General features: G+C 44.4%; 2 protein-coding genes and 1 pseudogene across 3 annotated transcripts; 2 read left to right on the top strand and 1 right to left on the bottom strand.

Annotated features, from left to right (window-relative positions):
- The first annotated feature begins 128 nt into the window (after positions 1-128).
- LOC101752685 lies at positions 129-2,215 on the top strand. The gene is made up of 4 exons (XM_012842539.2): positions 129-341; positions 430-553; positions 1,079-1,146; positions 1,817-2,215. The coding sequence occupies exons 1-4, from the start codon at positions 210-212 to the stop codon at positions 1,934-1,936; spliced, it is 444 nt and encodes a 147-aa protein (XP_012697993.1). The 5' UTR covers positions 129-209; the 3' UTR covers positions 1,937-2,215.
- A 3,772-nt stretch (positions 2,216-5,987) lies between these two features.
- LOC101786567 (magnesium transporter MRS2-A, chloroplastic) lies at positions 5,988-12,078 on the bottom strand. Of its 2 annotated transcripts, none has more exons than XM_004982101.4 (13): positions 11,591-12,078; positions 11,185-11,257; positions 10,950-11,020; positions 10,343-10,428; positions 10,155-10,248; positions 9,543-9,611; positions 8,637-8,717; positions 8,387-8,552; positions 7,414-7,459; positions 7,242-7,322; positions 6,672-6,754; positions 6,515-6,558; positions 5,988-6,406 (listed from the first exon to the last, which is right to left on the bottom strand). In XM_004982101.4, exons 1-13 carry the CDS (start codon positions 11,969-11,971, stop codon positions 6,311-6,313), a joined length of 1,371 nt encoding a protein of 456 aa, XP_004982158.1. In that variant the 5' UTR covers positions 11,972-12,078; the 3' UTR covers positions 5,988-6,310. The 2 variants fall into 2 exon arrangements, with proteins under 2 accessions (XP_004982158.1, XP_004982159.1); XM_004982102.3 differs by having other exon boundaries at positions 6,180-6,406; positions 10,155-10,245.
- A 3,912-nt stretch (positions 12,079-15,990) lies between these two features.
- Positions 15,991-19,538, top strand: LOC111258422 (annotated as a pseudogene).
- Positions 19,539-24,126: the final 4,588 nt, after the last annotated feature.

The following is a 24,126-nucleotide window of genomic DNA, read 5'->3' as shown; positions in this document are numbered from 1 at the left end:
TGATGGGCTGTTTAGGTGGTCCAGCCCGTGAAGAAAAATGGCCAGTTTGACGGACGCGGCGGTCCAGCCCAAGCCAGCCGCCAGCGCCGCCCCGTACAAAGCACAAACAGCTGCATCTCTAAAAAAAGCACAAACAGCCGCAACACCCCACCAGACCCCAACCCCAACCGGCAACCGCTGCGGCGGCGCGGCCCTGCTCCCCGGTCGCCATGGACTATTCGCTCGCGGCGCTGAAGATCTTCGGCTCCCAGCTCGCCAGCGCCACCGAGGCACCGTCGTCCGAGGGCGCCTCCCCCGCGCAGATGCTATTCGGCATCCGCTTCCAGCGCGTCTGGATTCAGGTCCCCAAATTTGCCCGCCCCTCCCTCCTCCCCCATCTCTACCCCCATTTCCTTGGCCGGAGCCCTGACGACTTGCAGCGGTAGGCAGGGCGTTCTCCTGTCGGCGGACTACAACGAAGCCGGCGGAGGGCGTTTTGTGCTGGATGACGGCTCCTGCATTGCCGACCTCTTCGTCTCGCCCAGAGAAGCCGAGGGCCGGCCGTGGAGGGCAGGTACGCCTGTTCGCAGATCTTTGCGGGTTCTTTGATCTTGCCTTCTCGGTATCTTTAATGTCGTATGACGGATAGCTTGCGAGAAATCATGAATTGCATATACAACTCTCCCGTTGCCGATTGATTATTCAATTGTATTATTTCTGTGAATTCTATCATTTGTAACAATCCTGGAAAACTTAGGGCTTCGAACAACTGCAAATTGACCTATTTAACGGCTCACCATCACCATCCGCAACCACAAACTGAATAGTTTGCGGAGAACTTTGGATTGTAGGATCTTCACAATTAGCTTGCCAGTGACTTGATGCTGTTAGCTTAAATTTGTGTAACTGAAACACAGTATTCACTTCCAGTGCAACATATACACTAGTAGGTACTATATACGACATTTTCTTAATTATCTTGAAAAATTATCTTAACTGACTGACAGATGACATTCCATTTTTCGTTCTATTCTTGTTATGTTGCTTTCTGTGTTACATGTTTTATTTAAGCTGGTTGATGACACAACTTGTGCTGTAGGGATGTATGTAATGGTGGTCGGGGCATACATTGCAGGAGAGTCTAAGGAAAACTTCCCAGCTATCAAGGTACCATCTCTCTCCCTCTCTCTCGGCTCTTTCCCTGTCTTCTTGCATGCCCTCTTTTCCCATCCATTTACTGGTAATCGGAGGTTCTCTGTTTGTGACCTCTTTATTGTTTAATGCAATTGATTTTTCATTTTGAATTCAGCAAATGCCTGCCTTTTCAAGCCTAGCTGATGCTTCACTGAATAAGAGCAAAAAGAAAAGAAAAGCCATATGTAGCTTACTCCTCTTAGGTTAAGCCCATCACACAATCTGCTAAGACATGCCAGTGCTGAAGTACTAAAAGTTTATTAGTAGATTCAGTGGTGGACTGTTTAACTGATTAGCATCTAACTTGACTACGTTCAGGGTGCTGTCGGTTTTCATTTCATAAATCTTCATATAGCATGCCATTCCTTAATGTGTTAAGATATTTGGTTAAGCAGGTTTATAACAATTTCCTTCAACCATTTCAGGGAAAAAGGAAAGTAAAGTACCAGTAGACATTGTACCATTTTATTCTGTTCTGACATGTAATATTTCCAATGCTTATTTAGATCCACCAGTCGAGTGTTCCGGTGGATCTGATGGGGAAATTGCACAGTTAATTTTAGATTCCAATACAATCTTTATGTACAAAGCTGCATCTTATTTTTAACCGGTGAGTAATGATCTATGAACTGGATTGGTGCAGGTGCATAAGATGGTCGACCTCTCTGCCCAGCCGGACCGTGAAGCAATGTGGTACATGGAAGTAGCTGAAGCGTACAATTTGTTCTACGAGCCATTCTTGGCTGCTAGTCCCTCGTCATAACTCATAAGCATTAGCCCTTTGCCCCTTTGATCTCTGGTAGTTGTAATTGTAGGCCTTTAATCTTTTAGAAATGTTATGAAACTATATACCATGGTCAAAGGGTATTGTCTTATGGCTCTGCGTCTAGCAATGTGCCATATCCATGGTCATGGGTTTGGGACCCAATCGTATTTTTAGGACCACCTAAGAATTTGGGAAGTCAATCCAACTGCTGAAAAATGGAACAGACATTTGTATATCGTGATACATCTCTGTAGCAGTGCTGGTCTTCCATACGTTGATAACGCGTGTTCAATCCAGAAAAAAAATTGTTTATGAATAGTTGAATTTGAATACAATTTCAAGTTCCAGACTACACAGCTTTAGAGGAAAAATCCAGCTAGTGCTCCAACTACTATTTCACCAGTCGTCGCCCAAAATGCCCACTGCTCGAAAACAAACCATGCTATATTGACTATGGCTAGGTATACATGTCACATAAGCAGAAAAAAAAATATCAGGAATGCCGGGCTATACCGTATTCGTCTCGAGGTATGATTTAAAATATTCCTACAAAAGAAATACCAGGGCGTTACTCTAAGAGTGGTGCAGCAATTAATAGATCTGAAAAATAATCTGAGCTGAAACATAATTTACAGAAGTAACAAAACTTAAGATTCCTATACTTGCAAAAAATGCTGCTACTGCAACGCAAAATGATCCCACTTGAAGAAGCAGCTCCGCTCTACTTCAAGTCGACGGGAACTGCAAGATTTCCAAAGCAAGATTCTGCATTTTAATCAAGTTTCATGGCTACTTTTGTATCCAAACACGCCAGACTCATCCTCTTGCAGTCATGCGTATTTGTCTTTGTTTGTGTTGCTCTCCTCTTTTCTTCTTCTCAGTTCACATGGACAAACTCCTTTTAAATCTGTAATTTCAAGAGTTTGTGTATGATTTATACGGTAGCAGTACAACTTTTTGAAACTATTTTGGATGTGTAATACATAATTCAAGTACTCAGAGATGAACTGCCGAACAAAAAAATGCTTTACTCTCTTCGTTTAGACAGACAATCAGCAATTTGTACTTCTTTCGTAGCTAGTTGAATGGATCTGCATAGTAGAGCCTTGTACCACAAGCTCCGAACTGACTTGTTGTACTTGATTCAAATCATTATTTAACACACCTTCGTCAGGCTACCACTCTGTTTGCTCCGTATTTTTTTTTTACCATGTGGTGTTTGGATACAAGGTGTTAAACTTAGCAGGGTCACATCGGATGTTCGGATGCTAATTAGAAGGACTAAACATGAGCTAATTACAAAACCAATTGCACAGATGGAGTCTAATTCGCGAGACAAATCTATTAAAGCTAATTAGTCCATGATTAGCAAATGGTTACTGTAGCACCACATTGTCAAATCATGGACTAATTAGGCTTAATAGATTCGTCTCGCGAATTAGACTCCATCTGTGCAATTAGTTTTGTAATTAGACTATGTTTAATACTCCTAATTAGTATCCAAACATCCGATGTGTATCCAAACACGCCTGAGCAACACCATGCAATTTTTTCGTCAGGCCATACGCAGAGAAGTAAAAGATTGTGACTGCTGGGAGACAACAGGCACTGAATATACACCAAACCAAACATCCCACATAGTATCCAAACATCCGATGTGTATCCAAACACGCCTGAGCAACACCATGCAATTTTTTCGTCAGGCCATACGCAGAGAAGTAAAAGATTGTGACTGCTGGGAGACAACAGGCATTGAATATACACCAAACCAAACATCCCACATACCCTTTTATTCCTCCTCCTGTCCAAATCACCTAGGCACATTTTTTCTTCTAACACACACTGGTCCATGTAATTAGCAGGATAGAGAGCAAGACCTTCATGGTCCTGTACAGCCTGCTGATACATGGGTGCTTAACGAACTAAACAGCAGACAACATTGGAGGCGAGCTCCATGGGCAACAACTCTAAAACAACACACAAACACAGCCAAAGGGCAAACAAACGCACGATGCAACTAGCTAGGACGACGACACAGTCACACGGCCCATGGGAAACCATCTGAACTAGAGAGCATCGATGGCACCTACAATCCATGGCGAGAGACGGCCGTCAGATGTCCTGGTGCAGCGCCGCCGCCGCACCTCCTCCTCCAGCTTCCTCGTCGTCTTCCTCGCCAAGATCCCCTCCCGCGCGGCCTTCGCCTACGCACAGCTCTTTCGGGCGCTTCAGGAGATCGACGATAGCAAGGGCCTGCGCCCCATTGTGGACGCCGATCTTCTTGAGCCCCTCAGCCTCCACGCCCTCTTCTCCCCACGCACCGGTCACCTCCCACCGCCACACGAGGTACGACAGGTCCACCCAGCGCGGGTGCAGCACGAGCTCCGCCTGCTCCATGGTGATGAAGCTTTCGCTCTCTCACCTCCCTCCGCCGAACGCCTCGCGGATCGGCTTCCAGCGCAGCGCTTCCGTGGTCATGGTCATCAGCCTGGCCAGCGCCGCCGCCTTGGCGTCGGGCTCCGGAATCGTGGTCGTCGCGCCCGGGCGGGAGAGCGCTCGGACCGCCTCCAGCGCCGACGCCCTCCCGAGAGGCACCGCGGGGAGGTTCCGGTGGCCGCCGATGAGGTCGTTGTACGGGTCGTTGAAGGGGAGTGTGGTCGAGTTCGGGAAGAGGTGCTCGAACCCCGGGAAGGCGTGTGCCACAGCCCGGCGCCGTCGGCGAAGGCCATCACGCCGGCGTCGCCGTCGGAGAGCGCCAGCGTACGCGGTCCTCGTCGGAGCAGCCGGCGAGGTGGAGCTTGATGGTCCTCGACGGCGGGCTCCCTTGGTCGGCGTCCTTGGGCGACAGGAACCTGTGGCCCTGGATCGCCATTATCGGCCTGTGTTGTCGCCCATCGTGCGGTGGAGCGCGTCGAAGAGCTCGTCGTGCGGCCGGGTGCACAGGTTGGAGGTCAGGTGGACGTCGACGGCTTCGTACCACGCCTTGGCGAGGGGCGCTGCGGACGCTGCCGCCAGCAGTAGCACGAGCAGGGCCGCCGCCATGTCCCTGCGGCGGGGAAGGGAGGAGGGCCAGCCACGCACGGACATGCAGGGTGTCCTGGGCTCCTGGCTTTGTGCTTCTCTGTAGTGGTGACTGGTGAGCCGGTGGTTTTGAGTTGGACTATGCGAGTGGAGGCCAAGAGCTAGGTGTGTGTGAAAGGCTAGGGACTGAGACAGTCACAAGGACGATACAGACGGGAAGGCATGATTTGATCGTGAATCACGACTTCAACAGAAAAACTGAATGTACTTTCAAGAAGTGTTGTCCCAGGCTCCCAGCAGCACAAATGTGGGCAAGATTGCAGTTCTTGCATGCATTTGTATGGTCCAAGAAGATGCTCTGTATGACTGTATGTTCCAACGGCATGAATATGAGCAAATAGTATAGTATAGGCTCCAGCAGCACTATCTGTGTGACCAAAAGTGCTTCCTTTCAGCATCACCACATCATGCAGTATACGAGTAAAGATAGGTATTTTCTTCATGCCTTGTGCAGTTGGCACAGTCCAAGATGCTCTGCAGTTGCCCGCTCCCAAATCCCAACTGAACAGCGGAGGACGGGCACGCGGGCGCCACTGCTGCGGATGGCGGGAATCAAACTGCTCATGCTCCACGCCTGAGGCCTGAGGATTTCGCCTGGTTTGGGTTGGTAAGATCAGCCTGCGTCCGTTGCCGCTTTTGTTATGGTGTGATTGCTTCCTGTGGTTTGGTTGGAGGTAGAAGCAGGGTATCAATCATTTGCAGAATTTCAATGACACTCATGAGCTTCTCCTGCTAACTTCGGTCAAAAAAATATTCAAATAGAAACATTTGGATTTCATCAATGTAGAAAGGAACGACACCACTTAGGAATTAGCGATGCATGCAGATCCAACTATGCCGGGGACAGAAACATGGGCACAAGAAGGAAATTTCGAAGTACGATTAAAATAGAAAAGACTTCGTCAGATGTTGACATGAATTTTTCGATATCAATAGTAAAATGCACCTTCAAATAGAAAACCATCTATGATGCGGATCAATTGTTTTGCCTTATATTTCAAGAGTTCTTAAACCTTGGAGTAATTGTACCCATGTCCTGGAGTCCTCAGGCATGCAGCCATGCAGGTATTGTCTCCAAGTACATATGGTGGCAACATTGTCGCCAGAGTTACACAAGAAAATGCTTGGTCCAGCGTTCTGAATCACGACCGGCGAACCATGCAAGAATTTGGAATGCCGATAACAATCTAAAGAATCAATATGCATATCCATCACTGGATGTGCAAGTGATATCAAAATTGCATTATTTACAGTTCTAACAATAGTTCTAGGAAGCAGATGTTACAGGGTTCATAATATCTTCCTAGCCTTTAGGTATGAGTACATGAGGAAAAATCCAGCTACTGCTCCAACTACTATTCCACCAGTCGTCGCCCAAAATGCCCACTGCTCGAAAACAAACTAATTGTCAACGACTGGAGAGGCATGCTATATTGATTATGTCTAGGTACATGGCACAGAAGCAGAAAAAAGATCAGGAATGCAGGGCTATACCGCGTTCGTCTCGAGGTATGATTTAAGATTCATGCCAAATATCCCTGCAAAAGAAATACCAGGGCATTACTCTAAGAGTGGTTCAGCAAATAGATCTGTAAACTAACTTGAGATGAAACATAATTTACAAAAGTAACAAAACTTAAGATTCCTATACCTGCAATTAATGCTCCTACAGCAACGCAAAAAGTTCCCACTTGAAGAAGCAGCTCCACTCTACTTACTTCAAGTCGCCGGGAGCTGCAAGATTTCCAAAGCAATGGTCAGCAAAAACATAATCCATTTCTTATGACAAGATTAACAGGATTCAGAAAACAAACATGAACCAGCAAAAGCAGCAAGTGGCATGCAATGTTTCTATCTTGACGCTTGAGGTATGTAGATAATAGGCCAGTCCTATTTTGAACGACTTTTTTGTATTATATATTCAATTCTTTGTATTATATATTCATACAATTCGAAAACAATATCGTTTTCAGTGCCCTGGTTGAAGCGATAAATATACTAATTTATTGGCCATGTGGCAGATGTTGGTTTATTTATATTCAAAGTTGTTACATCTTCTGAGTTCTTAATTTCTTATTGGTATATTTATTTTAAATATCCAACTTTACTGTGGAGAAAAAAGTTGACACAAGTGTGCATCATAGTTCAGTAACAGAGGCATTAGTGAAAGAGAGAACAGACAACATTTCTTAGAGCTCTGGTGGTGAGAAGGAAGAAGGACCTTAAGTTCACGGAAATTGAGTCTTCCATTTCTCTTGCAGAATCCAGTAGTCTCTCTGCTTGACCATGGCATGATTCACATCTGACAGAATGCACAGTGAAATGACAACGGCAGCCAGCATTTAAAAGACAAGAATAAAAAACATAGTGTTCACTGGGAATGAGAGGAATACCGCTGAAGATAATTTTCCAATAGCATTTCAATTTCTTCCTCTTCCTCTGTTAAATCCAAAACAAAATACACACAAATCAAGTAAAATCGACAAGGTTGCTTCCAACAAATAGTAGACCAAAGGCCATAAAAGGAAACTTCAGTTCTTAGGAAAAAAATCTCACCCAGTCGACAAAAGCCTCCAATTTTTTCCCTAATTGAAACACATACTTCTAATTGAATAGAACTATAATAAACTCGACCTGCGGGGGGTAAGACAGCCCCTAGGATTTTTGCTAAGAGAGAAGACCTTCTCACGCAGACCGAGAAAAGCCCCGAACCTCTGCCCCACCCTTACATAGGGGGCCGTAACCCTTTGTAAGACTACCCCTGGGCTGGTGACCACTGCAACTACCCTAGGTAGGAGGGCCCAAACCAACCACAACTGTGACCTAGGCCGAGCCTTGACCTGTGCTTTCTTTGGTTATGGTGATAGACAAGGAGATTTTTTTAACCCCAGCCTGAAATTCGCTCCCACGAGGAGTCGAACCTAGGACCTGAGGAGTGCTACTAAGGCCATCTAACCAACTCAGCTAGAGACCCGTTTGCACAACTATAATAAACTCCAAGTTTTTTTTCAAGTTGCCTCCTTCCTTTTCACTAAAATATTTTTTAATAAACTACTACATGGTACTTTTACTTTGACATCTAAAACCTCATCCTTATAAATATTGTACAAATACTTATGTCCGCTAAGGTTTCTTCTAGGTAAATAAATAGCACAGAATTACATAGACTAAGCTGTGCAAATCCTTTCTGACCGCAGCCATATTTGTTTGCACATGTCAAGTGTTTAACTAGGAAATGAACTAGTCTAATAACATCTCAATGATTGATAGATTAAGTATCCAGCGAAAGATGCCTTCAGCGAGATGAACACAACAATCATAGCCTTCAGAATTATGCAAAGTCACAATGACAAATTACAGCTATACCTTCAGCAATCTGCTTATCTAAAGGAACAGAGCACTCCATGTCATCACTCAATTTATCAAGTGTGCAATTTCTCCCCATTATGCATATTCGGCGGATTTCATGAGGATCCTCTAGGAGATCAATGAGCATTTGTTTCAGGTCACCTGCTCGTGAACCCAGCTCAACCTTGACAGATGAATACATACATAAAATCAAAATCAATCTTAAGAAATGGCTGTAGAAAATGGTTCCAAAATGAAGTTTTTATACCAATTCTTGTTTACTTAGACGAAGCTGCTCCAAAACATCAGCAGTCAAGCGATTTGGTAGAACTTCGAGCAATGCAGCCACCTGAGTTGCAAGCCCAAAGAATTGTTTGAACATCAAAGTTTATAGTGCTTGAGCAATATAAGGTTGAACACAAATGCAAATGCTATGGTGGCATAGAAAGCACCAATATATGAGGAGCAGCTCATACACTTTATATCACAATGAAATGAAAGAAAAACTACAGTAGTAAACCACTGTTCAATCCCACAATGCCTATATCAGCACAACTAAAATGCAGAGTCAACTTGGTAGGGCTCTCCCCTACTGTATCTCATGTCAAGAGCTGATGACAAACTAATGGATTAATTTTCTGAAAGTGCTGCAATAAACATTTAGCACATCATGTCCTGTCTAAGGTCTGCTCAGCTATAAAATTAGTCACTTAGTGGTCCAATCTGGAAGTAAATAATCTCTTATTTTGTGTGCTGGTTGATGCACATGAAAATCAGGAGCTCTGATTAATTTAGATGGGAATGTGTTATAGGAAAGAGAAAGGCATTAAGAGATGAAAATAAGTGGAAGCATTCCTGTTTGAATGCCACTGTATGTATTGTTATGGAAGTTGTCAAAAATTGAAAATTCAAAAAATAGCAGCTTGAAGTTTGAGTCATTGAGTGAAAGGGTCTCTAGCCTAGTGGTTAGAGCACCTGAGTAACACCCAACGGGTCCGGGTTCGACTCCCTGTGGGAGCGAATTAAACGGGTCTGGAATAAAAAAATTATACAAAAAAATAGGTAGGGTTTCCCCTGCTGACTTCGGTCAAAAAAAGAAGTTTGAGTCATTGACCGAGAAACATATAAGTGATGATTCCTAAATCAACTAGGCAGTAAAAATAATCATACTCACACTAGGCTCAATTTTCATTAGTCTCTGCTCCAATCTTAGTATTCTAGAAAGAAGTGCAGCTTCAACAACCTGAACACAAGGAAATCAAATTGAAAGATTAGTTCATATTTCCAATATTTGGCCCACGACCCCACGTACACTTCCAATTTGCGCGAAAATGCAAGCATACCACAATTCTGTTGATGCAGACAAAATACAATAAAATACAAGGGTACCAATATTTTAAATAAAACTATATGCAATATTAAATAAGATCAATCAAAATAGTATACAACCATTAATTAGTGTACACGGATGATGCCTGTATGATTGTTCAATATTCTACAAATCATATTAGCCACTGGAAAATATTGCCTGGATAAATAACTTGAGTGTTGATGCAGATATATTAACATTCACAAGGACTTATTGATGTCCTATTATGTTGTTGAAAGTACAATGCATATGTAAACAGAAATATGCAGCCATTCTTAGCGATCCCCGAATCATATAAACTTAAATTAGCAGCAAACTTTTGATGGGAACAGAGAAGAAAATGCATTTATGTAGCAGCATATGATTATATCACGATTACTTCCAGAATGCAAATAGATTATTGGATATATCCATTACCTCAAGCTGAAAAGGCATTGCAGGCCCACCATTGATGTTTCTTGGGTTTAACCTAGGCAGTAATAACTCTAGAAACGCCTTTCCTCCTTGACTACTTAAGTCACAGAAAATTTTTGATAAGTTTGTAAGACAATCAGGTAAGGTCATGATGAGAAGGTGACTTGTTATTATTAAAGGTGAAAACTGACCTGTTATAGTTGAATATAAGAACACGCTCATACATAGCAATTGCTCGCAAGGAACCAAGATTGATTAAAATCGCTTGTTCACGTACCTATAATAAATGATGAAACATGAATTTTCAAATGCTATAGAAAGGATGATGTTCAGGAACCATATGAATGGCATTGCAAGGAGAGAATGGAAACAACACCAATAAATAAAAACAGGAATGACAATATCCCAACTAAAATGCATCAATACACAAGTTAACAAAATAGAAGTGGCAGAAATATTCTAGATGTAAATCAACAATAATTGCCTTAGTGTTAAACTCAATCTGTCGTGAACATTTTCTAAAACAGTTACAGTTAGCCAACAGAATGAGAGCCGAAATTGATGGCAGAAACAGTGTCATTGCCCTTCCTTAAAGGCAAGTATCTGGGCACTCCATGATCTACTATAAAAATGTGAAAACATCATGTAGTTTGGACAAAAATACAGTGAAGACAAATCAATTATATCGTCTCGCAGACTATAGTGTACAATGGTAAATTGATCATCAGTACAACCGAAAAATGCAGCATAGCATAAACAAAGGAAAGTCATAGTTGTGTATTGAATGCATCCTATTACCAGCAGGGAAGGCATTGAATTCATTAACCATAGTGATGGGTCAACGCTTCGAGTATCTCGTAAACGGAGGCCTGGCAGGACAAAAGTTGAAAAATCAGAAGAAATCCTTTGCATGTGCTTGGAAATCACTAGATAGATAGTAAATCACACTAACTGAGCATTTTCAGTTAAAAGTAGTACAAAATGAAGTTGACGTATTGGCACAGTGCTTGAGAAACACATTGCTTTTACATACCACTAGATTTCAATAGCTGCCGCCGGCTTATTTTCTTGGTGGACATCCTCCCACTAGATCTCACTTCTATCACCTGGGTAAAGTTGGATATCGGGATAAAGGTTAATGACTATGTATGTTGCAGGGTTTTGAAGCCCAAAAATCTGTAATGTGCATATACTCAATTCAACATAAAGGCAACCTATGCAATTATTACATAAAAATGGCACAGGACAAACATGAGGGCAATTCATTTGAACAAAAGGAAAACGCGAAACAACGGATGCTAACTTAGTTTCGGGTAAGCAGTGCCCAGATTACGGATGTTGACTGGCAAGTAACAATGCAATATGAAACATCATGTGAACAATTCAGTAAGAACTACGACGCCATTTCAGGCTTGAGACCAAGCTTGCTGGCCGCCTACCTCATACACGGGCTCCTTGATGCCAAGAGATATGTAGTCCGCGGCGAACCGCCCCGAACCCCTGGCCGCATCCTCGCTTGCCCCACCACTTTCCCCCTCCTTCCTGACCTCCAAATCCTCTTCCTCCTCCATCACCTCCTCCGTGGTCACGGCCCGCCCATCCTTCCCCTCCGCGGCCCGGGGCGGCGCCAGAAGCGGCAGCGGCAGCGGCAGCGTCATGAGCCCTCCCTTCCTCACGCTCGCGAGCCCTGGAGGCAGCCTCGGCAGGCAGTAGCGCAGGCATGCTCCTGCGCCGGCGCCGGCGCCGGGCGGCTGCAGGAGGGGCAACGGGAGGAGGAGGAGGCCGGCCTGCGACGACGCGGACAGCGGCACGGACGCCATGGCGGGCGCATCAATCGCCGGAACGCGCGCGGTGAAAGCTCCCCCCGAATTGCTTGCTTTACAGCTTTGGTAATGGCTATTTTCCGGCTCGAAGGCGACGGAGCGAGCGAAGCGGGAAGACGCTATCCGGATCGGGGTGGTTGGGAGTTGGGACTCGTGGCTGGGCGGGCTCCTGCCGGGGGCGATCTGGACCGTCCGAGTCACCGATCAACGGTCGCGGATGCGGTGTTCCTGTGGGATGGCGTTGGCTGGCAGGTCCCAGACTCCCAGTGCGCGAGCGAGCGACAAGTTTTTTTTTTTTTTTTTTGAGGGTGTGCGCGAGCGAGCGACAAGTGCGTGGTGGAGATCAGTTTGGGTGGCAGGGAGCTTTGCCATATTGTTCGGGGGCTTCGGGCTTGCTCTTCTTCTCCGGGCCGTGTGGGCTGTGGCTGGCCGGGCCGGCGGCGCCGGCGAAACCGATGGTGGGTCGTGTCGTTCGCGCGGGCCCACACGCGCAGACACTGGCGTCAACATCAGCCCCGTCTCTATGTTCAGCACTTCAGCTTGTCATGTAGCGACTAGGGAGACACCTGTGGGACTAAAGGCTAGGAAGATATTGTGAACCCTGTAACATCTGTATCTCAGAATTATTGTTAGAACTGCAAATAATGCAATTTCGATATCATTTGCACATCCAGTGATGGAAACGCATATTGATTCTTTAGATTGTTATCGGCGCTTCAAATTCTAGCATGGTTTTGTCAGCCGCTGAAGGCTGGACTGAGCATTTTCTCGTGTAACTCTAGTGACAATGTTACCACCATATATGTACTCGAAGTTGACCACTGGGATAATACCTGAGGGCTTTAGGACCTGGTTACAATTACTCCAAGATTTAAAAACTCGGAATTTTTTAGATAATAGAAAAAGTATCCTGCTTCACCTTTTTTTCATGAAGATTCACGAAGAAGGATCAGACCTTAATTACTACAATAGTAGCACAAAAGCTACACTCACACGAACAAGTCTCCAAATAAACAAATTTTAAAAACCAAACATCCATTCAAAGTGAAGAAACACAAGTCAACCATCTCCGGCAAACGGCGTACCACTCCTAATCATTCTCATTTCACTGCAACTTGGCCCAAACATGAGCTAGTATATTCCCTGAACAATACCTTCAAAAATATTTTAGATTGGCATTTATCAAAAACCACTTCATTCCTTATATTCCAAATAGCCCAACAAAGCATTGTGGCCCCATCAGTAATAATTGCCTTTTGCCCCCTTGTTTCACCCCGATATAAAAAGGATGAGTGAAACTAAGCAACTCCAATTTCGAAATACTATGTGTAAAGCCCGTCAAAGGAATTTAGCATAAAAATACTTGAAAAAAATAGTTAATGGTTTCCACAAAACTAAAAAAGCTGCAGTATTTGTTACCATACCAATTCTCCTGGCTAAATTATTCATTGGTAATATTATTCTTTTTATATACCACATAAGAATCTTGATCTTTAATGGTTTTTCATTTGCCAAGTCTCTTGTCTGACTTTATTAACACCATTACTGTTGAGATGTTTGTACATTGAATGAACACTGAAATTATTGATCGGCATCATAGATGACTTTCTTGTAGGTACATTTTACTATTGATATTGAAAATTCATGTCAACATCTAACAGAGTCTTTTGTATTTTGGTCATGCTTGGAAATTTCGTTCTTGTGCCCATGTTTCTGTCCAAAGATATAGTTGGATATGACATGCATGGACCGTTGATTTCCAAGTGGTGCAGTTCCTTTCTACATTGAAATCCAAACGTTCCTCTTTGAATATTACATGTGTGCCATGCCTCAACCTCCAATCAAACCACATGAAGCAATCACACCATAGCAACTCGGCTACGGACCGCCACCACGATGGCTGGGTGTTCCCAGGGATACCCAACTCTTGTGCCAAAAAACTGAGTATATAGCACGTATACCTGTGTATGCTTCTAACTGAGCAACTTATTTCGCTTCTCTGTCCGTCTATTACGAGCATATGGGCAAACCTCCGGTCCTCCCTGCCTCTCCTTGGTCCCTCATAATTTCTCCCCAACCTCTATCCCCAAGGAGGCATGCCTGCAGTGGCCTGCTGCCGGCGAGCAGGTGAGAGTGAGACTTGCGAGCTTTAGCGTAGCATGCCAGATGTGAGCTCAAAGCGCTGGAGGCTCGAGCCCAGCGAGCGCTGAACGTCACACGAGTCGTTCAAGCATGAAAATGAGCCTAGCACCCTAGGAGCAGGAAGCAGCGACCAGCGTACGTACAGGAGCCGGAAGGGTGTTGACCGTTGAGCAACTTTGCGCACCTCATGCTGCGCGAAATTTCGATTCTAATTTCCTTGCACAACTCATGTTGTTACTTAGTATAATATTATTCAGTACGTATGCGTATATGTTCAATTTTTATGCATACTGTAGAGCTTTGACAATCGATTGATTCAAAATATTTGTGGGAGAGCTGCAAAGGCACAAGATGTAGATTGAATGCGGCTTGTTAACTAATGAGAGTTAAGCTGATGGTAGTAGAATAGCAGGAAATGAGCCTGAGATGGCTTAATTTGTTGAGACATCTTTAGTTTTAACGGTATACATTTTGAAATCATGCTACTGTACATCTTTTCACATTTGGATAGTTGGATATATATTTTTTTTTGGAATACCGAACGCTCAAATCTTGGCTCCGCCGCTGCTACGGACACAGGCTGATCTTATCTAACCAACCCAGGCGGTGAGGCGGAGGCCGGCGCCTGAGCAGTTAGTTGATTCCCGCCGTCCGCAGCAGTGGCGCGTGCCCGTCATGCGCTCTTCAGTTGGCAGCGGACAGTTGCAGAGCATCTTGGACTGTGGGACTGTGCAGAGTGCAGAAGGCATGAAGAAAACATCTATCTTTACTTGTGTACCGCGTGATGTGGTGATACTAAAAGCAATCACTACAGCTTCACACAAATAATGCTGATAGAGCCTATACTGTTTGCTCACATTCATGCCCGTTAATTGGAACATAGGGCATCTTATTTGACCACACAAATGCATCCAGGAACTGCAAATCTTTCTCACATTTGTGCTGCTGGGAAACACACTTTAGATAGCGTTTGGTTGGGAGATTTGTACCGTGATCAGATCGCGGAAGTTAACAAATCCCGTTAAATACGTTTGTTTCGACACAACCAGTAATCAGGATACCGCGTAATCCAATACCAGGCTACTCATATCCGATTACCCCCATCGACAGTTGTTATCGCTTCCCCGCCTCCCCGGTATCGCCGCCGCTTGAAGAATCGAGCGCCGCCTCTTCGACTGCCTCGTCGTCTTCCTCCCGTCCCCCCTGTTCCCCTGCACTAGAGCTCCGTCAGTGACCATGGCTGCCTCTGCCTCTGCCTCTCTTAAGTGAGATCATCCAATAGCCACCTCTGATTCTACCCATCCTTTTCATGGGCGAGGAGCTCTGGCCCCTCGCATTCCATACGGGAGCAGTACACCCCTCGCCATCCCCTTTTGGAAGAGCTCCACTGGTGACCAGCTCACCGATACCCTACCGTCTCCAGCAAAAGCACCATGAATTGCTTCTTATCCGGCAAGAGAATCATGAATCACTTCTTCCCTCTCCTCCCAGCTGTGTTTTCTTCTACATGGCTCTTGCCTGCTGCTGCTTCTCAGTGACACCTTCGGGCGGCGAGCGGTGGCCGGCGTGCTTCGAATGGTGGAGCTTGCTAGCATCTTCAAGGTGAAGTGGAGTCCCACCCCTACGTCACCACGATACTGCTATTTGGGTAGGCCAATGGCTGATAACTGTGGCTGCCTCGCACTCGATGGGGATGGCTCCTTCAAACACACTCCCTAGCACTAGCAGTTATACACACATCTTAGCTTTTGGCCTCCACTCCAAGTCCAACTCAAAACCCCCGCTCACCAGTCACCACTACCAAGAAGCACAAGGCGAGGACACCCTGCATGTCCGCGCGTGGTTGGCCGGTCCTCTTTTCCCTGCCGCAGGACATGGCGGCGGCGCTGCTCGTGCTACTGCTAGCGGTAGCATCCGCGGCGTCCCTCGCCGAGGCGAGATACGAAGCCATCGACGTCATGTTCCGGTCCTGGTAAGCTTGACCGCAACGAAGACGGATTTGTGGGAAGAACCAGAGAAATGGTGGATGAATCAGAGGAAGAAGAGGGAAGGAGAACCAAGAACAGGAAGAACAGAACAGCTGGCGATAACCGATTCAGTTAGTTGCCCATTCACCATCCGAAACAACACGCTTATATGCGCTTACAGAGCTGCAACACAGGCTCACATACGCACACACTCGGCCCCAGTATTCAGACCGGCCCAATAACTGATAAATTAAATTAAAAGCCTTTAATTGTTTGAGATGCGTGATAACTGATAAATTAAAGATCTATTAATTAATACAAACCCGGCAATCTCTACCGGACCTTCAGTTTAAAAAAAACTCATCTCAAACAATTAAAGAGCGGCCTTTAATTTATCAGTTATCACGCATCGCGTGCTGCACTGCTGCGAATTACTAGTTTGTTGCAACTGCTCCCTGCAAAATCTTTCGTACTCAGTTTTGATTTCTGTTGGACTCTTCCCACGTTTTGTCGCGCTGTTCGAACTCGATCGGCGTACGCGTGTGGACCGGGGCCGAAACCGAACGGAATCTGACCCATCCTTCTATTTACCGTACGCGTGTGAATCGTGCCGAAACCCCATCAGGATGCGAGCAAGGAACGGAGTAAGGACGGACGGGATGGAGGGCCCGCCCGGGTCGCTTCCGGACGACGTGCTCGCGGACGCGCTAGCCCGCCTCGCGCCGCGCAGCCTCGCCGTGTCTCGCTGCGTGTGCAGGGACTGGCGCGCCGTCGTCGACGCGCGCTGCAAACTGCGCGCGGACCTCCTCCCCATCTCGCTGGGGCCGGGGGGGCATGTTCGTCGTCACGAACCAGCCGGAAGCGGCCCCGGAATTCTTCGCCCGGCCGTCCATGACGCGCAAGATCGCCGGCAAGCTCGAAAGCTACGTGAGGATGGAGAAGCACTACAACACCCCGGACATCGAGGATTGCTGCAACGGTCATCTCTTGCTTCTCGAAGAACACGTCGTCGTCAACCCGGCGACAAGGCAGTGGGCGCGCCTGCCGCCCTGCCCGTCGACGACCTCGCCTGAGGGGGCTGACGAGGGATCCGGCGGCTTCTACGACGTGTACCTTGTCTTCGACCCCACGTCATCGCCGCACTACAAGGTACTTTCGATGAAGAATCCTCTTGATTACAAGGGCAAGGTATCGAAGGGTTCAGGATGGCCGCCGTCAGTATACATGATGCGTGTCTACTCACCTGAAACAAGAAGATGGGAGGAGAGGCCATTTGTCCGTGAAGGGGGGCCCTTGGAGACCACTGCCAACGTGCGGGCATCTATGGGCCACGCTACCTACTGGCACGAAGCACTGTATGTGCATTGCACCGCTGATTTTATCATGAGGTGCGGGAGTCACTTGATTCCTAAAGCTTTTTTTACTTAGAATTTTCTTTTGACCATTCGAAGTATGATTTACTAACCTATTGTTAATGATTTTATTGTATTATATTGCAGAATAACTTTGTCAAATGACAAGTACCAAGTAACACTACTAGAGAACTCGGTATTAGTACCGGTTCGTAGGGTGCATATCTCCCGAAAATGCATCCGGATTAATCCGTCGAGATAAAAGGGGGCGATCTTTTATCACGAGTCCCTGAACTGGGATATAAGACCCTCTTTTAGTCCCGATTTGTAAAACCAACCGGGACTAACGGGGCTGCCACGCCAGTCGCTGGACAGACCCCTTTAGTCCTGGTTGGTGTTACAAACCGGGACTAAAGGTCGCCTCTTTAGTCATGGTTTGTAAAACAAACCGGAACTAAAGTGCGTGTATACAGCGCCATGCAGGCACATGCATGACACCTATAATTTCGTGCACACGTACCCCTTTAGTTAGTTGAGAGTTTTTTATAATTAATGAAATCAATCAAACTATATAGTATTTAAACAAATCAATTTAACTATTACATACTTATATATACAATTCTTATACAATTAGCTAGTATATGTACAATTCTTGATTAGTATATATATAGTACAATTAATTCCTAGCTATCTAGCTATATAACTCTAGGATCTTCGTCGAGGTCTTCCTGTCGAGGTGTTGCTCGGTGCTTCTTAATTTCATCCACCGTAATGAAATTCTCCTTGTGATTTTTATCACCTCGTCCACTAGGAATCCTACGAGACTTTCGTATATTGTGTCTATTCTTTTCTTCTCCAAGATCTTATCTCGAATATTATACATCTGTAATTTGAAAGTGAATAATGTTACACGAACAATTAAATATAAGGAGCTAGAAAATAATTAATTATTAATAGTTTTATTTTATATTACGTACTTCCTGTTTTTCCTGCAGCATCAACCTAGCCTTGTGTGATAGAAAACTGTACATGTTCTCATAGACATAGTACCCACATAGATTATTCCCTTGTTCCTACCTTAAGCACTTCAGTAGGAAAAAACAAGTTATAAAATATTCGTCATATAGAATGTAAAAAATATGCAAACTTCATACGTACCGGGAAGTCTGTGTCCCATGTAACCTTGGCGTCGTTTTTTGATGAATTGTTTCCATGCCCTACGGATTAAAATAATGAATGATATAGTGTTAGGCAAAAATTTAGGAAACACACTTTTGTATTGAGATAAAGGTCCAGAATTATTAATTACAAGTGTAGAATGTCTTGAATCTCTTGGTACTCCGCTAGTGGTTTCCTCAAGGAATCGGTTGGTGGTTCCAACCGGGGGTAAAGTGTGGCGTTGTTGGTGCCCGGAAACTAGCCGTTTTAACCGAGACTAAAGGGTGGCATGTAAAGTGCGCCCCATTCCAGCCTATCGTGGCGCACTCCCTTTTCTCCCGGGCCGAAATTAAATTGAGATTAAAGGGGGTGGGATCTAAATAGTGTAATAAAATTCCCGGCGGGTATTAATGGGACTGAACTTTATCTTGGGAAGTCAAAGAGACAAAGAGTGGGGTGTATTTGGCATTACTTGATGATCAACATCAGCTCCAGGTTTGGTTCTTCGATGAATTTGGTGGCAAGATAGAGTGGGTATTGAAGCACATCATCCACCCACGAGCTATGATAGCGCATTTCATCAAGAACCGTGCTCAAACTGATAGACCCTGGATTATGTCACGAGATGATAACTATGACCAAGAAGACAACGAAGGACCAATAGTGGAAAAGATTTTAGATTGGGACTCCGACGATGATAATGCCGTTGAAATTCAAGATCCGGATGCAAACTGCTTCTACGGGTATAATCAAATATTTGGGTTTCATCTGTATAAAGAGATTGTCTTTTTACGTTTATCATCATCAAGAGTCGTCGCTTATCATTTTAACAGCAAAAAGATTCAAGAGCTGGGCAAGTTGCCCATGAAAAATCACCATCATGAGATAGATACAACTTTTATATATACACCATGTTGGACCGGAGAGTTGTCGGAATACTGCTAACTGCAAATTTGTATACAATATTACTGCATGTATGCAAATGAGTGGTTAATTGCTTGGAACTGACAGTTCATGCAATGGATTGCTTATTAGATTGTTTATAAATAAATGTATATTACATATGGAACATACAATTGTTTGAGTGTTGTATGCTATACCTCCGTCTAGAAAGAATAATCGGTAATGCTACAAAACTGACATCCGAAATCTTAAAAAAAATCAACGCTCGACATATGTTGACATATGTTGCAATAGTTAAGCATCGATGTTGACTATTGTTTCTGCATATTTCACAGTGAATGTTGCATGAAACATAGTATTCATATTGCGGCGAGAATTTTCTATCTCAGAGTCGAACGACGTAGTCATTTTTACATATTATTTTTTCATGCTGCAAACAGTGACCGCTAATGTTGCACTAGGTAATTTTTAATGTTTCGTCGAAGCGTCCGATGTAAATTTTTCCATCGGACGTCCGAGTGCTAGCAGCGCCGAAGAATAATGCATACTATCTTAAGTTTGACCTGATTTTGTAGATAAGAGTATTAAGATTTTGACAAAAATAGATATACTATGAAAATAAACTAATGAAATTTATTTGGTATTATAAATATTGATAATAAATTTGATTAAATTTAATATAATTTGGTTAGAACAAAACTAAAATATCATCCTTTCTTGGACAGAGGTATAAAACACCAAAGAGGAGGGCATAGTATGAAGGGTATCCACAGTCTTGCCCCATGACCCAAGCCCAGTATTCCTTGTTGGCACGGCTGGAGCTGAGGGGGAATTGAAGGGTTTGAGCCACGCTTTACACATTAAAAATTGCAATCAATATGATAGATACATCTTTTATATATACACCATGTTGGACTGGAGAGTTGTCTGAAAATTGTTAATTTACAAATTTGTAAAAAAAAATATTGTTGCATGTATGTAAATCGGTTGTTAATAGGATAATCACTTGGAATAGTCACCACTAGTTGATGCATTGCAACTCAATAAAGCCTAGACTTCTTTATGCCCATGTAGCCAATCTCGGTTGGAAAAATGAAGAATCACACATCAGACTTGAGACAATCATTAAGTGGATGGATAGTTGGACTAAAATAAGACTATCAAAAGAGAATTTTTTAGATTTGAAAATATGCCTATCAAAAGCGAACGGAGGGAGTAAATTAAAAATGCACATATGCTGCTAGACCCGCATATATAGGGTCCAACATATATCTCCGGTGCAAACGAAAAGTGCCAGCTTCTCTTAAAGCACCAATTTCAAAATGGATGTGTTTTAGACTTCTAGGGTGAGTTCTTCGTTGGCAAATTAATGATGATTAGGTACGACGCATATACTACAATTCTCTCTAGTTGGCTACCTTGAAGTGTAGAGCATGCAGAATGATCCGGGAGCACCAGGCATATATATGCCAAGGTGGAACGCATGGTACGCTTTCTGTTCATGCACAGCAACCCTGAAATCCTGAATGTACCCATGCATTAGCTGTGTTAACTAATTAGCATGCAGTTGCCCGGTTCATGCATTATGCATGGCTAGTATAGCTAGCAAGTTACCTTATAAGTTACAATAAATTTGCCCAGCGGTACCGGTCTCTCTCCTCCGTGTAGCATTATTTCCATACACGGTGGTTACCATGGTACATGATTTAGCAGCCATGCCGTTGCTAGCATGTTCATCAAACGGTGGGCCTGTAGAGACCAGTCCAAAGTAGCTTGCAAGTTTCAACTTGCTAAGATGTTGGTGAGAACTGAATGGTGGCTGCCTTTGCTCCTCATCATGTTGATATGGTAACCGGAGGAAGAAAGTGTCAATGAATAAGTTATGAGCCGGTCCATGTGCACCTCAATTGCAACCTGCCTACACGCCTATGAAAGAATCAGATTTGTTCGAACAACACAGCCATTCATGTGTTCCTAAGGTGAAGGACGCAAAGCGTCATGCAAGGCTGTCAAGGAAAGGAAACGGGCTCCGTCGTTTGACTCGGATCGCACAACTTCATTGTTGAGGGATAGATTTAAACTACTCTCAATATTATTGTAATCAAGTACCCACGAGTCATGTTTTGTATTTCGCCCAAATTTGCGTTGTGCCACGTGTGCCAAGGATTTCAAAATGTATCGAGTATCCAAAATCACTAGCTAACATGCGTTTTTCCAACGAGAGATGCTTTGATTTTCTAAAAAGTACCCGGCGCAATACTTGTCTTCTTTTGTTCCAGCTGATCATACTACAGTTTCTTGTTCTAAGTGTTGTTAGTAATACGTGAGCTGCAGTGCAGTTCGGACATCCACGTAAGTCGCCTGATGATGATGATGGAACGAGGGGCACACGCGCCAGAGGCCCTGCAATTGCTAGAAACAGATGCTGATGAGGCCGGTTTGGGCATCGGCATTACGACATGTGCGTGTACGTCGGCCTCCGAATTGATCGTCCGCATGGGAGTCGGAGATGGAGTCCGAATTGGTTCCTGGATCGAGATGTGCAGTTCAATATATGCCTCGCTAGCAAAGCAGAGCGGAGGGGGCCAGTGCACTTGGGGCAATGATGCCGGATGCGCAGCGCTGAGTCTTGTGCTGGTCCTTCGATTTTCAGCGCACCGTTCGCCCTGAGTTTTGTTGAGACCTTGATACTTGAGAATCAACCACATGGCTACACCTAAACATAGAGGAGAATGCCCATATATGTGAGCACCTAATTTATTTTTTTTCTTTCAACCATTTTTATTTAATGTTTTATTTTTTAAATTGACCTGAGAATATATTTTTAAAACTTACCTTTTGGTCATGTCATGCTGCATGGCATAACAAAAGAAAAACACTATATGGCCGCATGCATTTATTAGCTTGACAAGATCCACCATGCTAGAGTGCCTTGGCCCTATTCCACGTGGCATCCTACCACGTCATCCAGAGTCGAGTCACAAGCTCCCAGCTAAGATAAATCATATCTTTTTCATAAGAGGATGGTTTTTTTTTATATAAATATAGTAACTCTTGGCGAGATCTGCAATTTCGGTAGTTTTAGGATTTTCATTTGAAGTTATTATTAACTAACCGATCTAAACTTTAGACATCATATATTAACCACCGTGGGTATTTCAGATCGTCTTCAATTTGACTTTGTACGTCATGGGTTCATCGTCAGGTTAAAAATGAGGGCACTAGAGTTCGCGGAATTAGTGCCAAGGGGCCGAGCTGGGATGCATGAACGAGTCCATGCATCAGTTATGTTATTAGGTGAGCCGTTGCCCACACATTGTGTATGGGTAGTCAGTACAACGTAGCAGCTAGCTAGCTTGTACATTATTAAGTTCCCATATGCCTAGCGTACCTTTTCTTCCCCGGGTTGCAGCATCTGCATTTCCATAAAGAAACTGTGAAGCACACAGCTTTCAGTCTTCACCATGGCAGAAAAGCCTCTTTTGAAAACCATCCTACATTGCCTCCAACGTGCAATAGGAGCCGCCAGCCGTGCCCTTTCATTATCCAGCACTCTGAAATGCACAGCCAGCCGCGCCCTTTCATTATCCAGCACTCTGAAATGCACTTGATTACGATGGTGGCGGAACTGAATGGTGCCTGTCCCTCCAGAAAACCGACCTGAGTCAACAATCTCTCAATCCTCATCTCTGTTACTAGAAGGGCCAACCTTTCTTCAGCCTTTGGCGAGACTTACACATAGCCGATGATGATTACGAGAATTGCGAAGAACGGGAATGCAAGGAGTGAGTGCACTTTCCGGCACCCACTATTCTTGAGGAAGATGTGCGGCACAAGATGGTGTAACCACCACCAAGTTTGACTTCACTGGTTGTCAACACTCCGAGATACTTGTCAACAACATCTATGGACTAGCGATGCCATTCTAAAATTAGGAATGTAAGGGCTATTTGGTGTGGCGTTTGTTGGGATGAGTACTATGAGAGAAATCTGGCCAATGACCAGCTGATAACTAAACAAATATCATTATCACTGCTAAAAAATAATTTATAAGCGTCCCCTTTTAGTGCATATGTGGGGGGCCGAGTGCTTTGTATATGAGCATATGAATGATGCTTAAGCCCGACGCTCAACAATCCTTTTGTATTACTAGTAAACTTAGTTGAATTTCGATCGGATTAAGTTGCTAGCTGATCAGTGTGGCTGTCATCTCTAAGCACTTCCAACTGCAGTCTGCATGTATTATATTTTAGCTTATTGCTAATACAACATACGTACATTAATTGGAATATAGCTCAGATAATACTAGCTCAAATACTAAAACGCATACTCCTATACAGTTATAGTTGATCGTCGTTTCTCCTTTCAGACTAGCTCGTACAGTATCCGTACCCGATGTAAATGAAAAGTAACAATTTTATTTAAAGCGCCAATTTCAAAATGAATGTGCTCTAGGGTGAGTTCTTATTTGGCAAACGATGGCACTAGGTACTAGGTAGACGGGCACCGCAACACCGAAGAGTAGAGTAGATGCCCGGGGGAGCACCAGAATTGCCAATGTGTGGAACGCACGGTATGGTTTATATTCATGCAGCAACCGTGAGAACAACGTGTCCATGCATTAGCCATG

The sequence above is a fragment of the Setaria italica genome, chromosome IX (assembly GCF_000263155.2).
Source record: "Setaria italica strain Yugu1 chromosome IX, Setaria_italica_v2.0, whole genome shotgun sequence".
Lineage (NCBI taxonomy): Eukaryota > Viridiplantae > Streptophyta > Magnoliopsida > Poales > Poaceae > Setaria > Setaria italica.
The sequence above is the reverse complement of the archived record's forward strand: the minus strand, read 5'-3'. Positions and strand labels throughout refer to the sequence as shown.

Coding starts and splice junctions, on each gene's coding strand:
- LOC101752685 (XM_012842539.2), top strand. CDS start 210: ATGGACTATTCGCTCGCGGCGCTGAAGATCTTCGGCTCCCAGCTCGCC. Junction 342..429: donor TCCAGCGCGTCTGGATTCAG/GTCCCCAAATTT, acceptor AGCGGTAGGCAG/GGCGTTCTCCTGTCGGCGGA. Junction 554..1,078: donor GGGCCGGCCGTGGAGGGCAG/GTACGCCTGTTC, acceptor CTTGTGCTGTAG/GGATGTATGTAATGGTGGTC.
- LOC101786567 (XM_004982101.4), bottom strand. CDS start 11,971: ATGGCGTCCGTGCCGCTGTCCGCGTCGTCGCAGGCCGGCCTCCTCCTC. Junction 9,612..10,154: donor CAATGCCTTTTCAGCTTGAG/GTAATGGATATA, acceptor CCTTGTGTTCAG/GTTGTTGAAGCTGCACTTCT. Junction 6,755..7,241: donor TCAATTTCCGTGAACTTAAG/GTCCTTCTTCCT, acceptor GAAATCTTGCAG/CTCCCGGCGACTTGAAGTAA.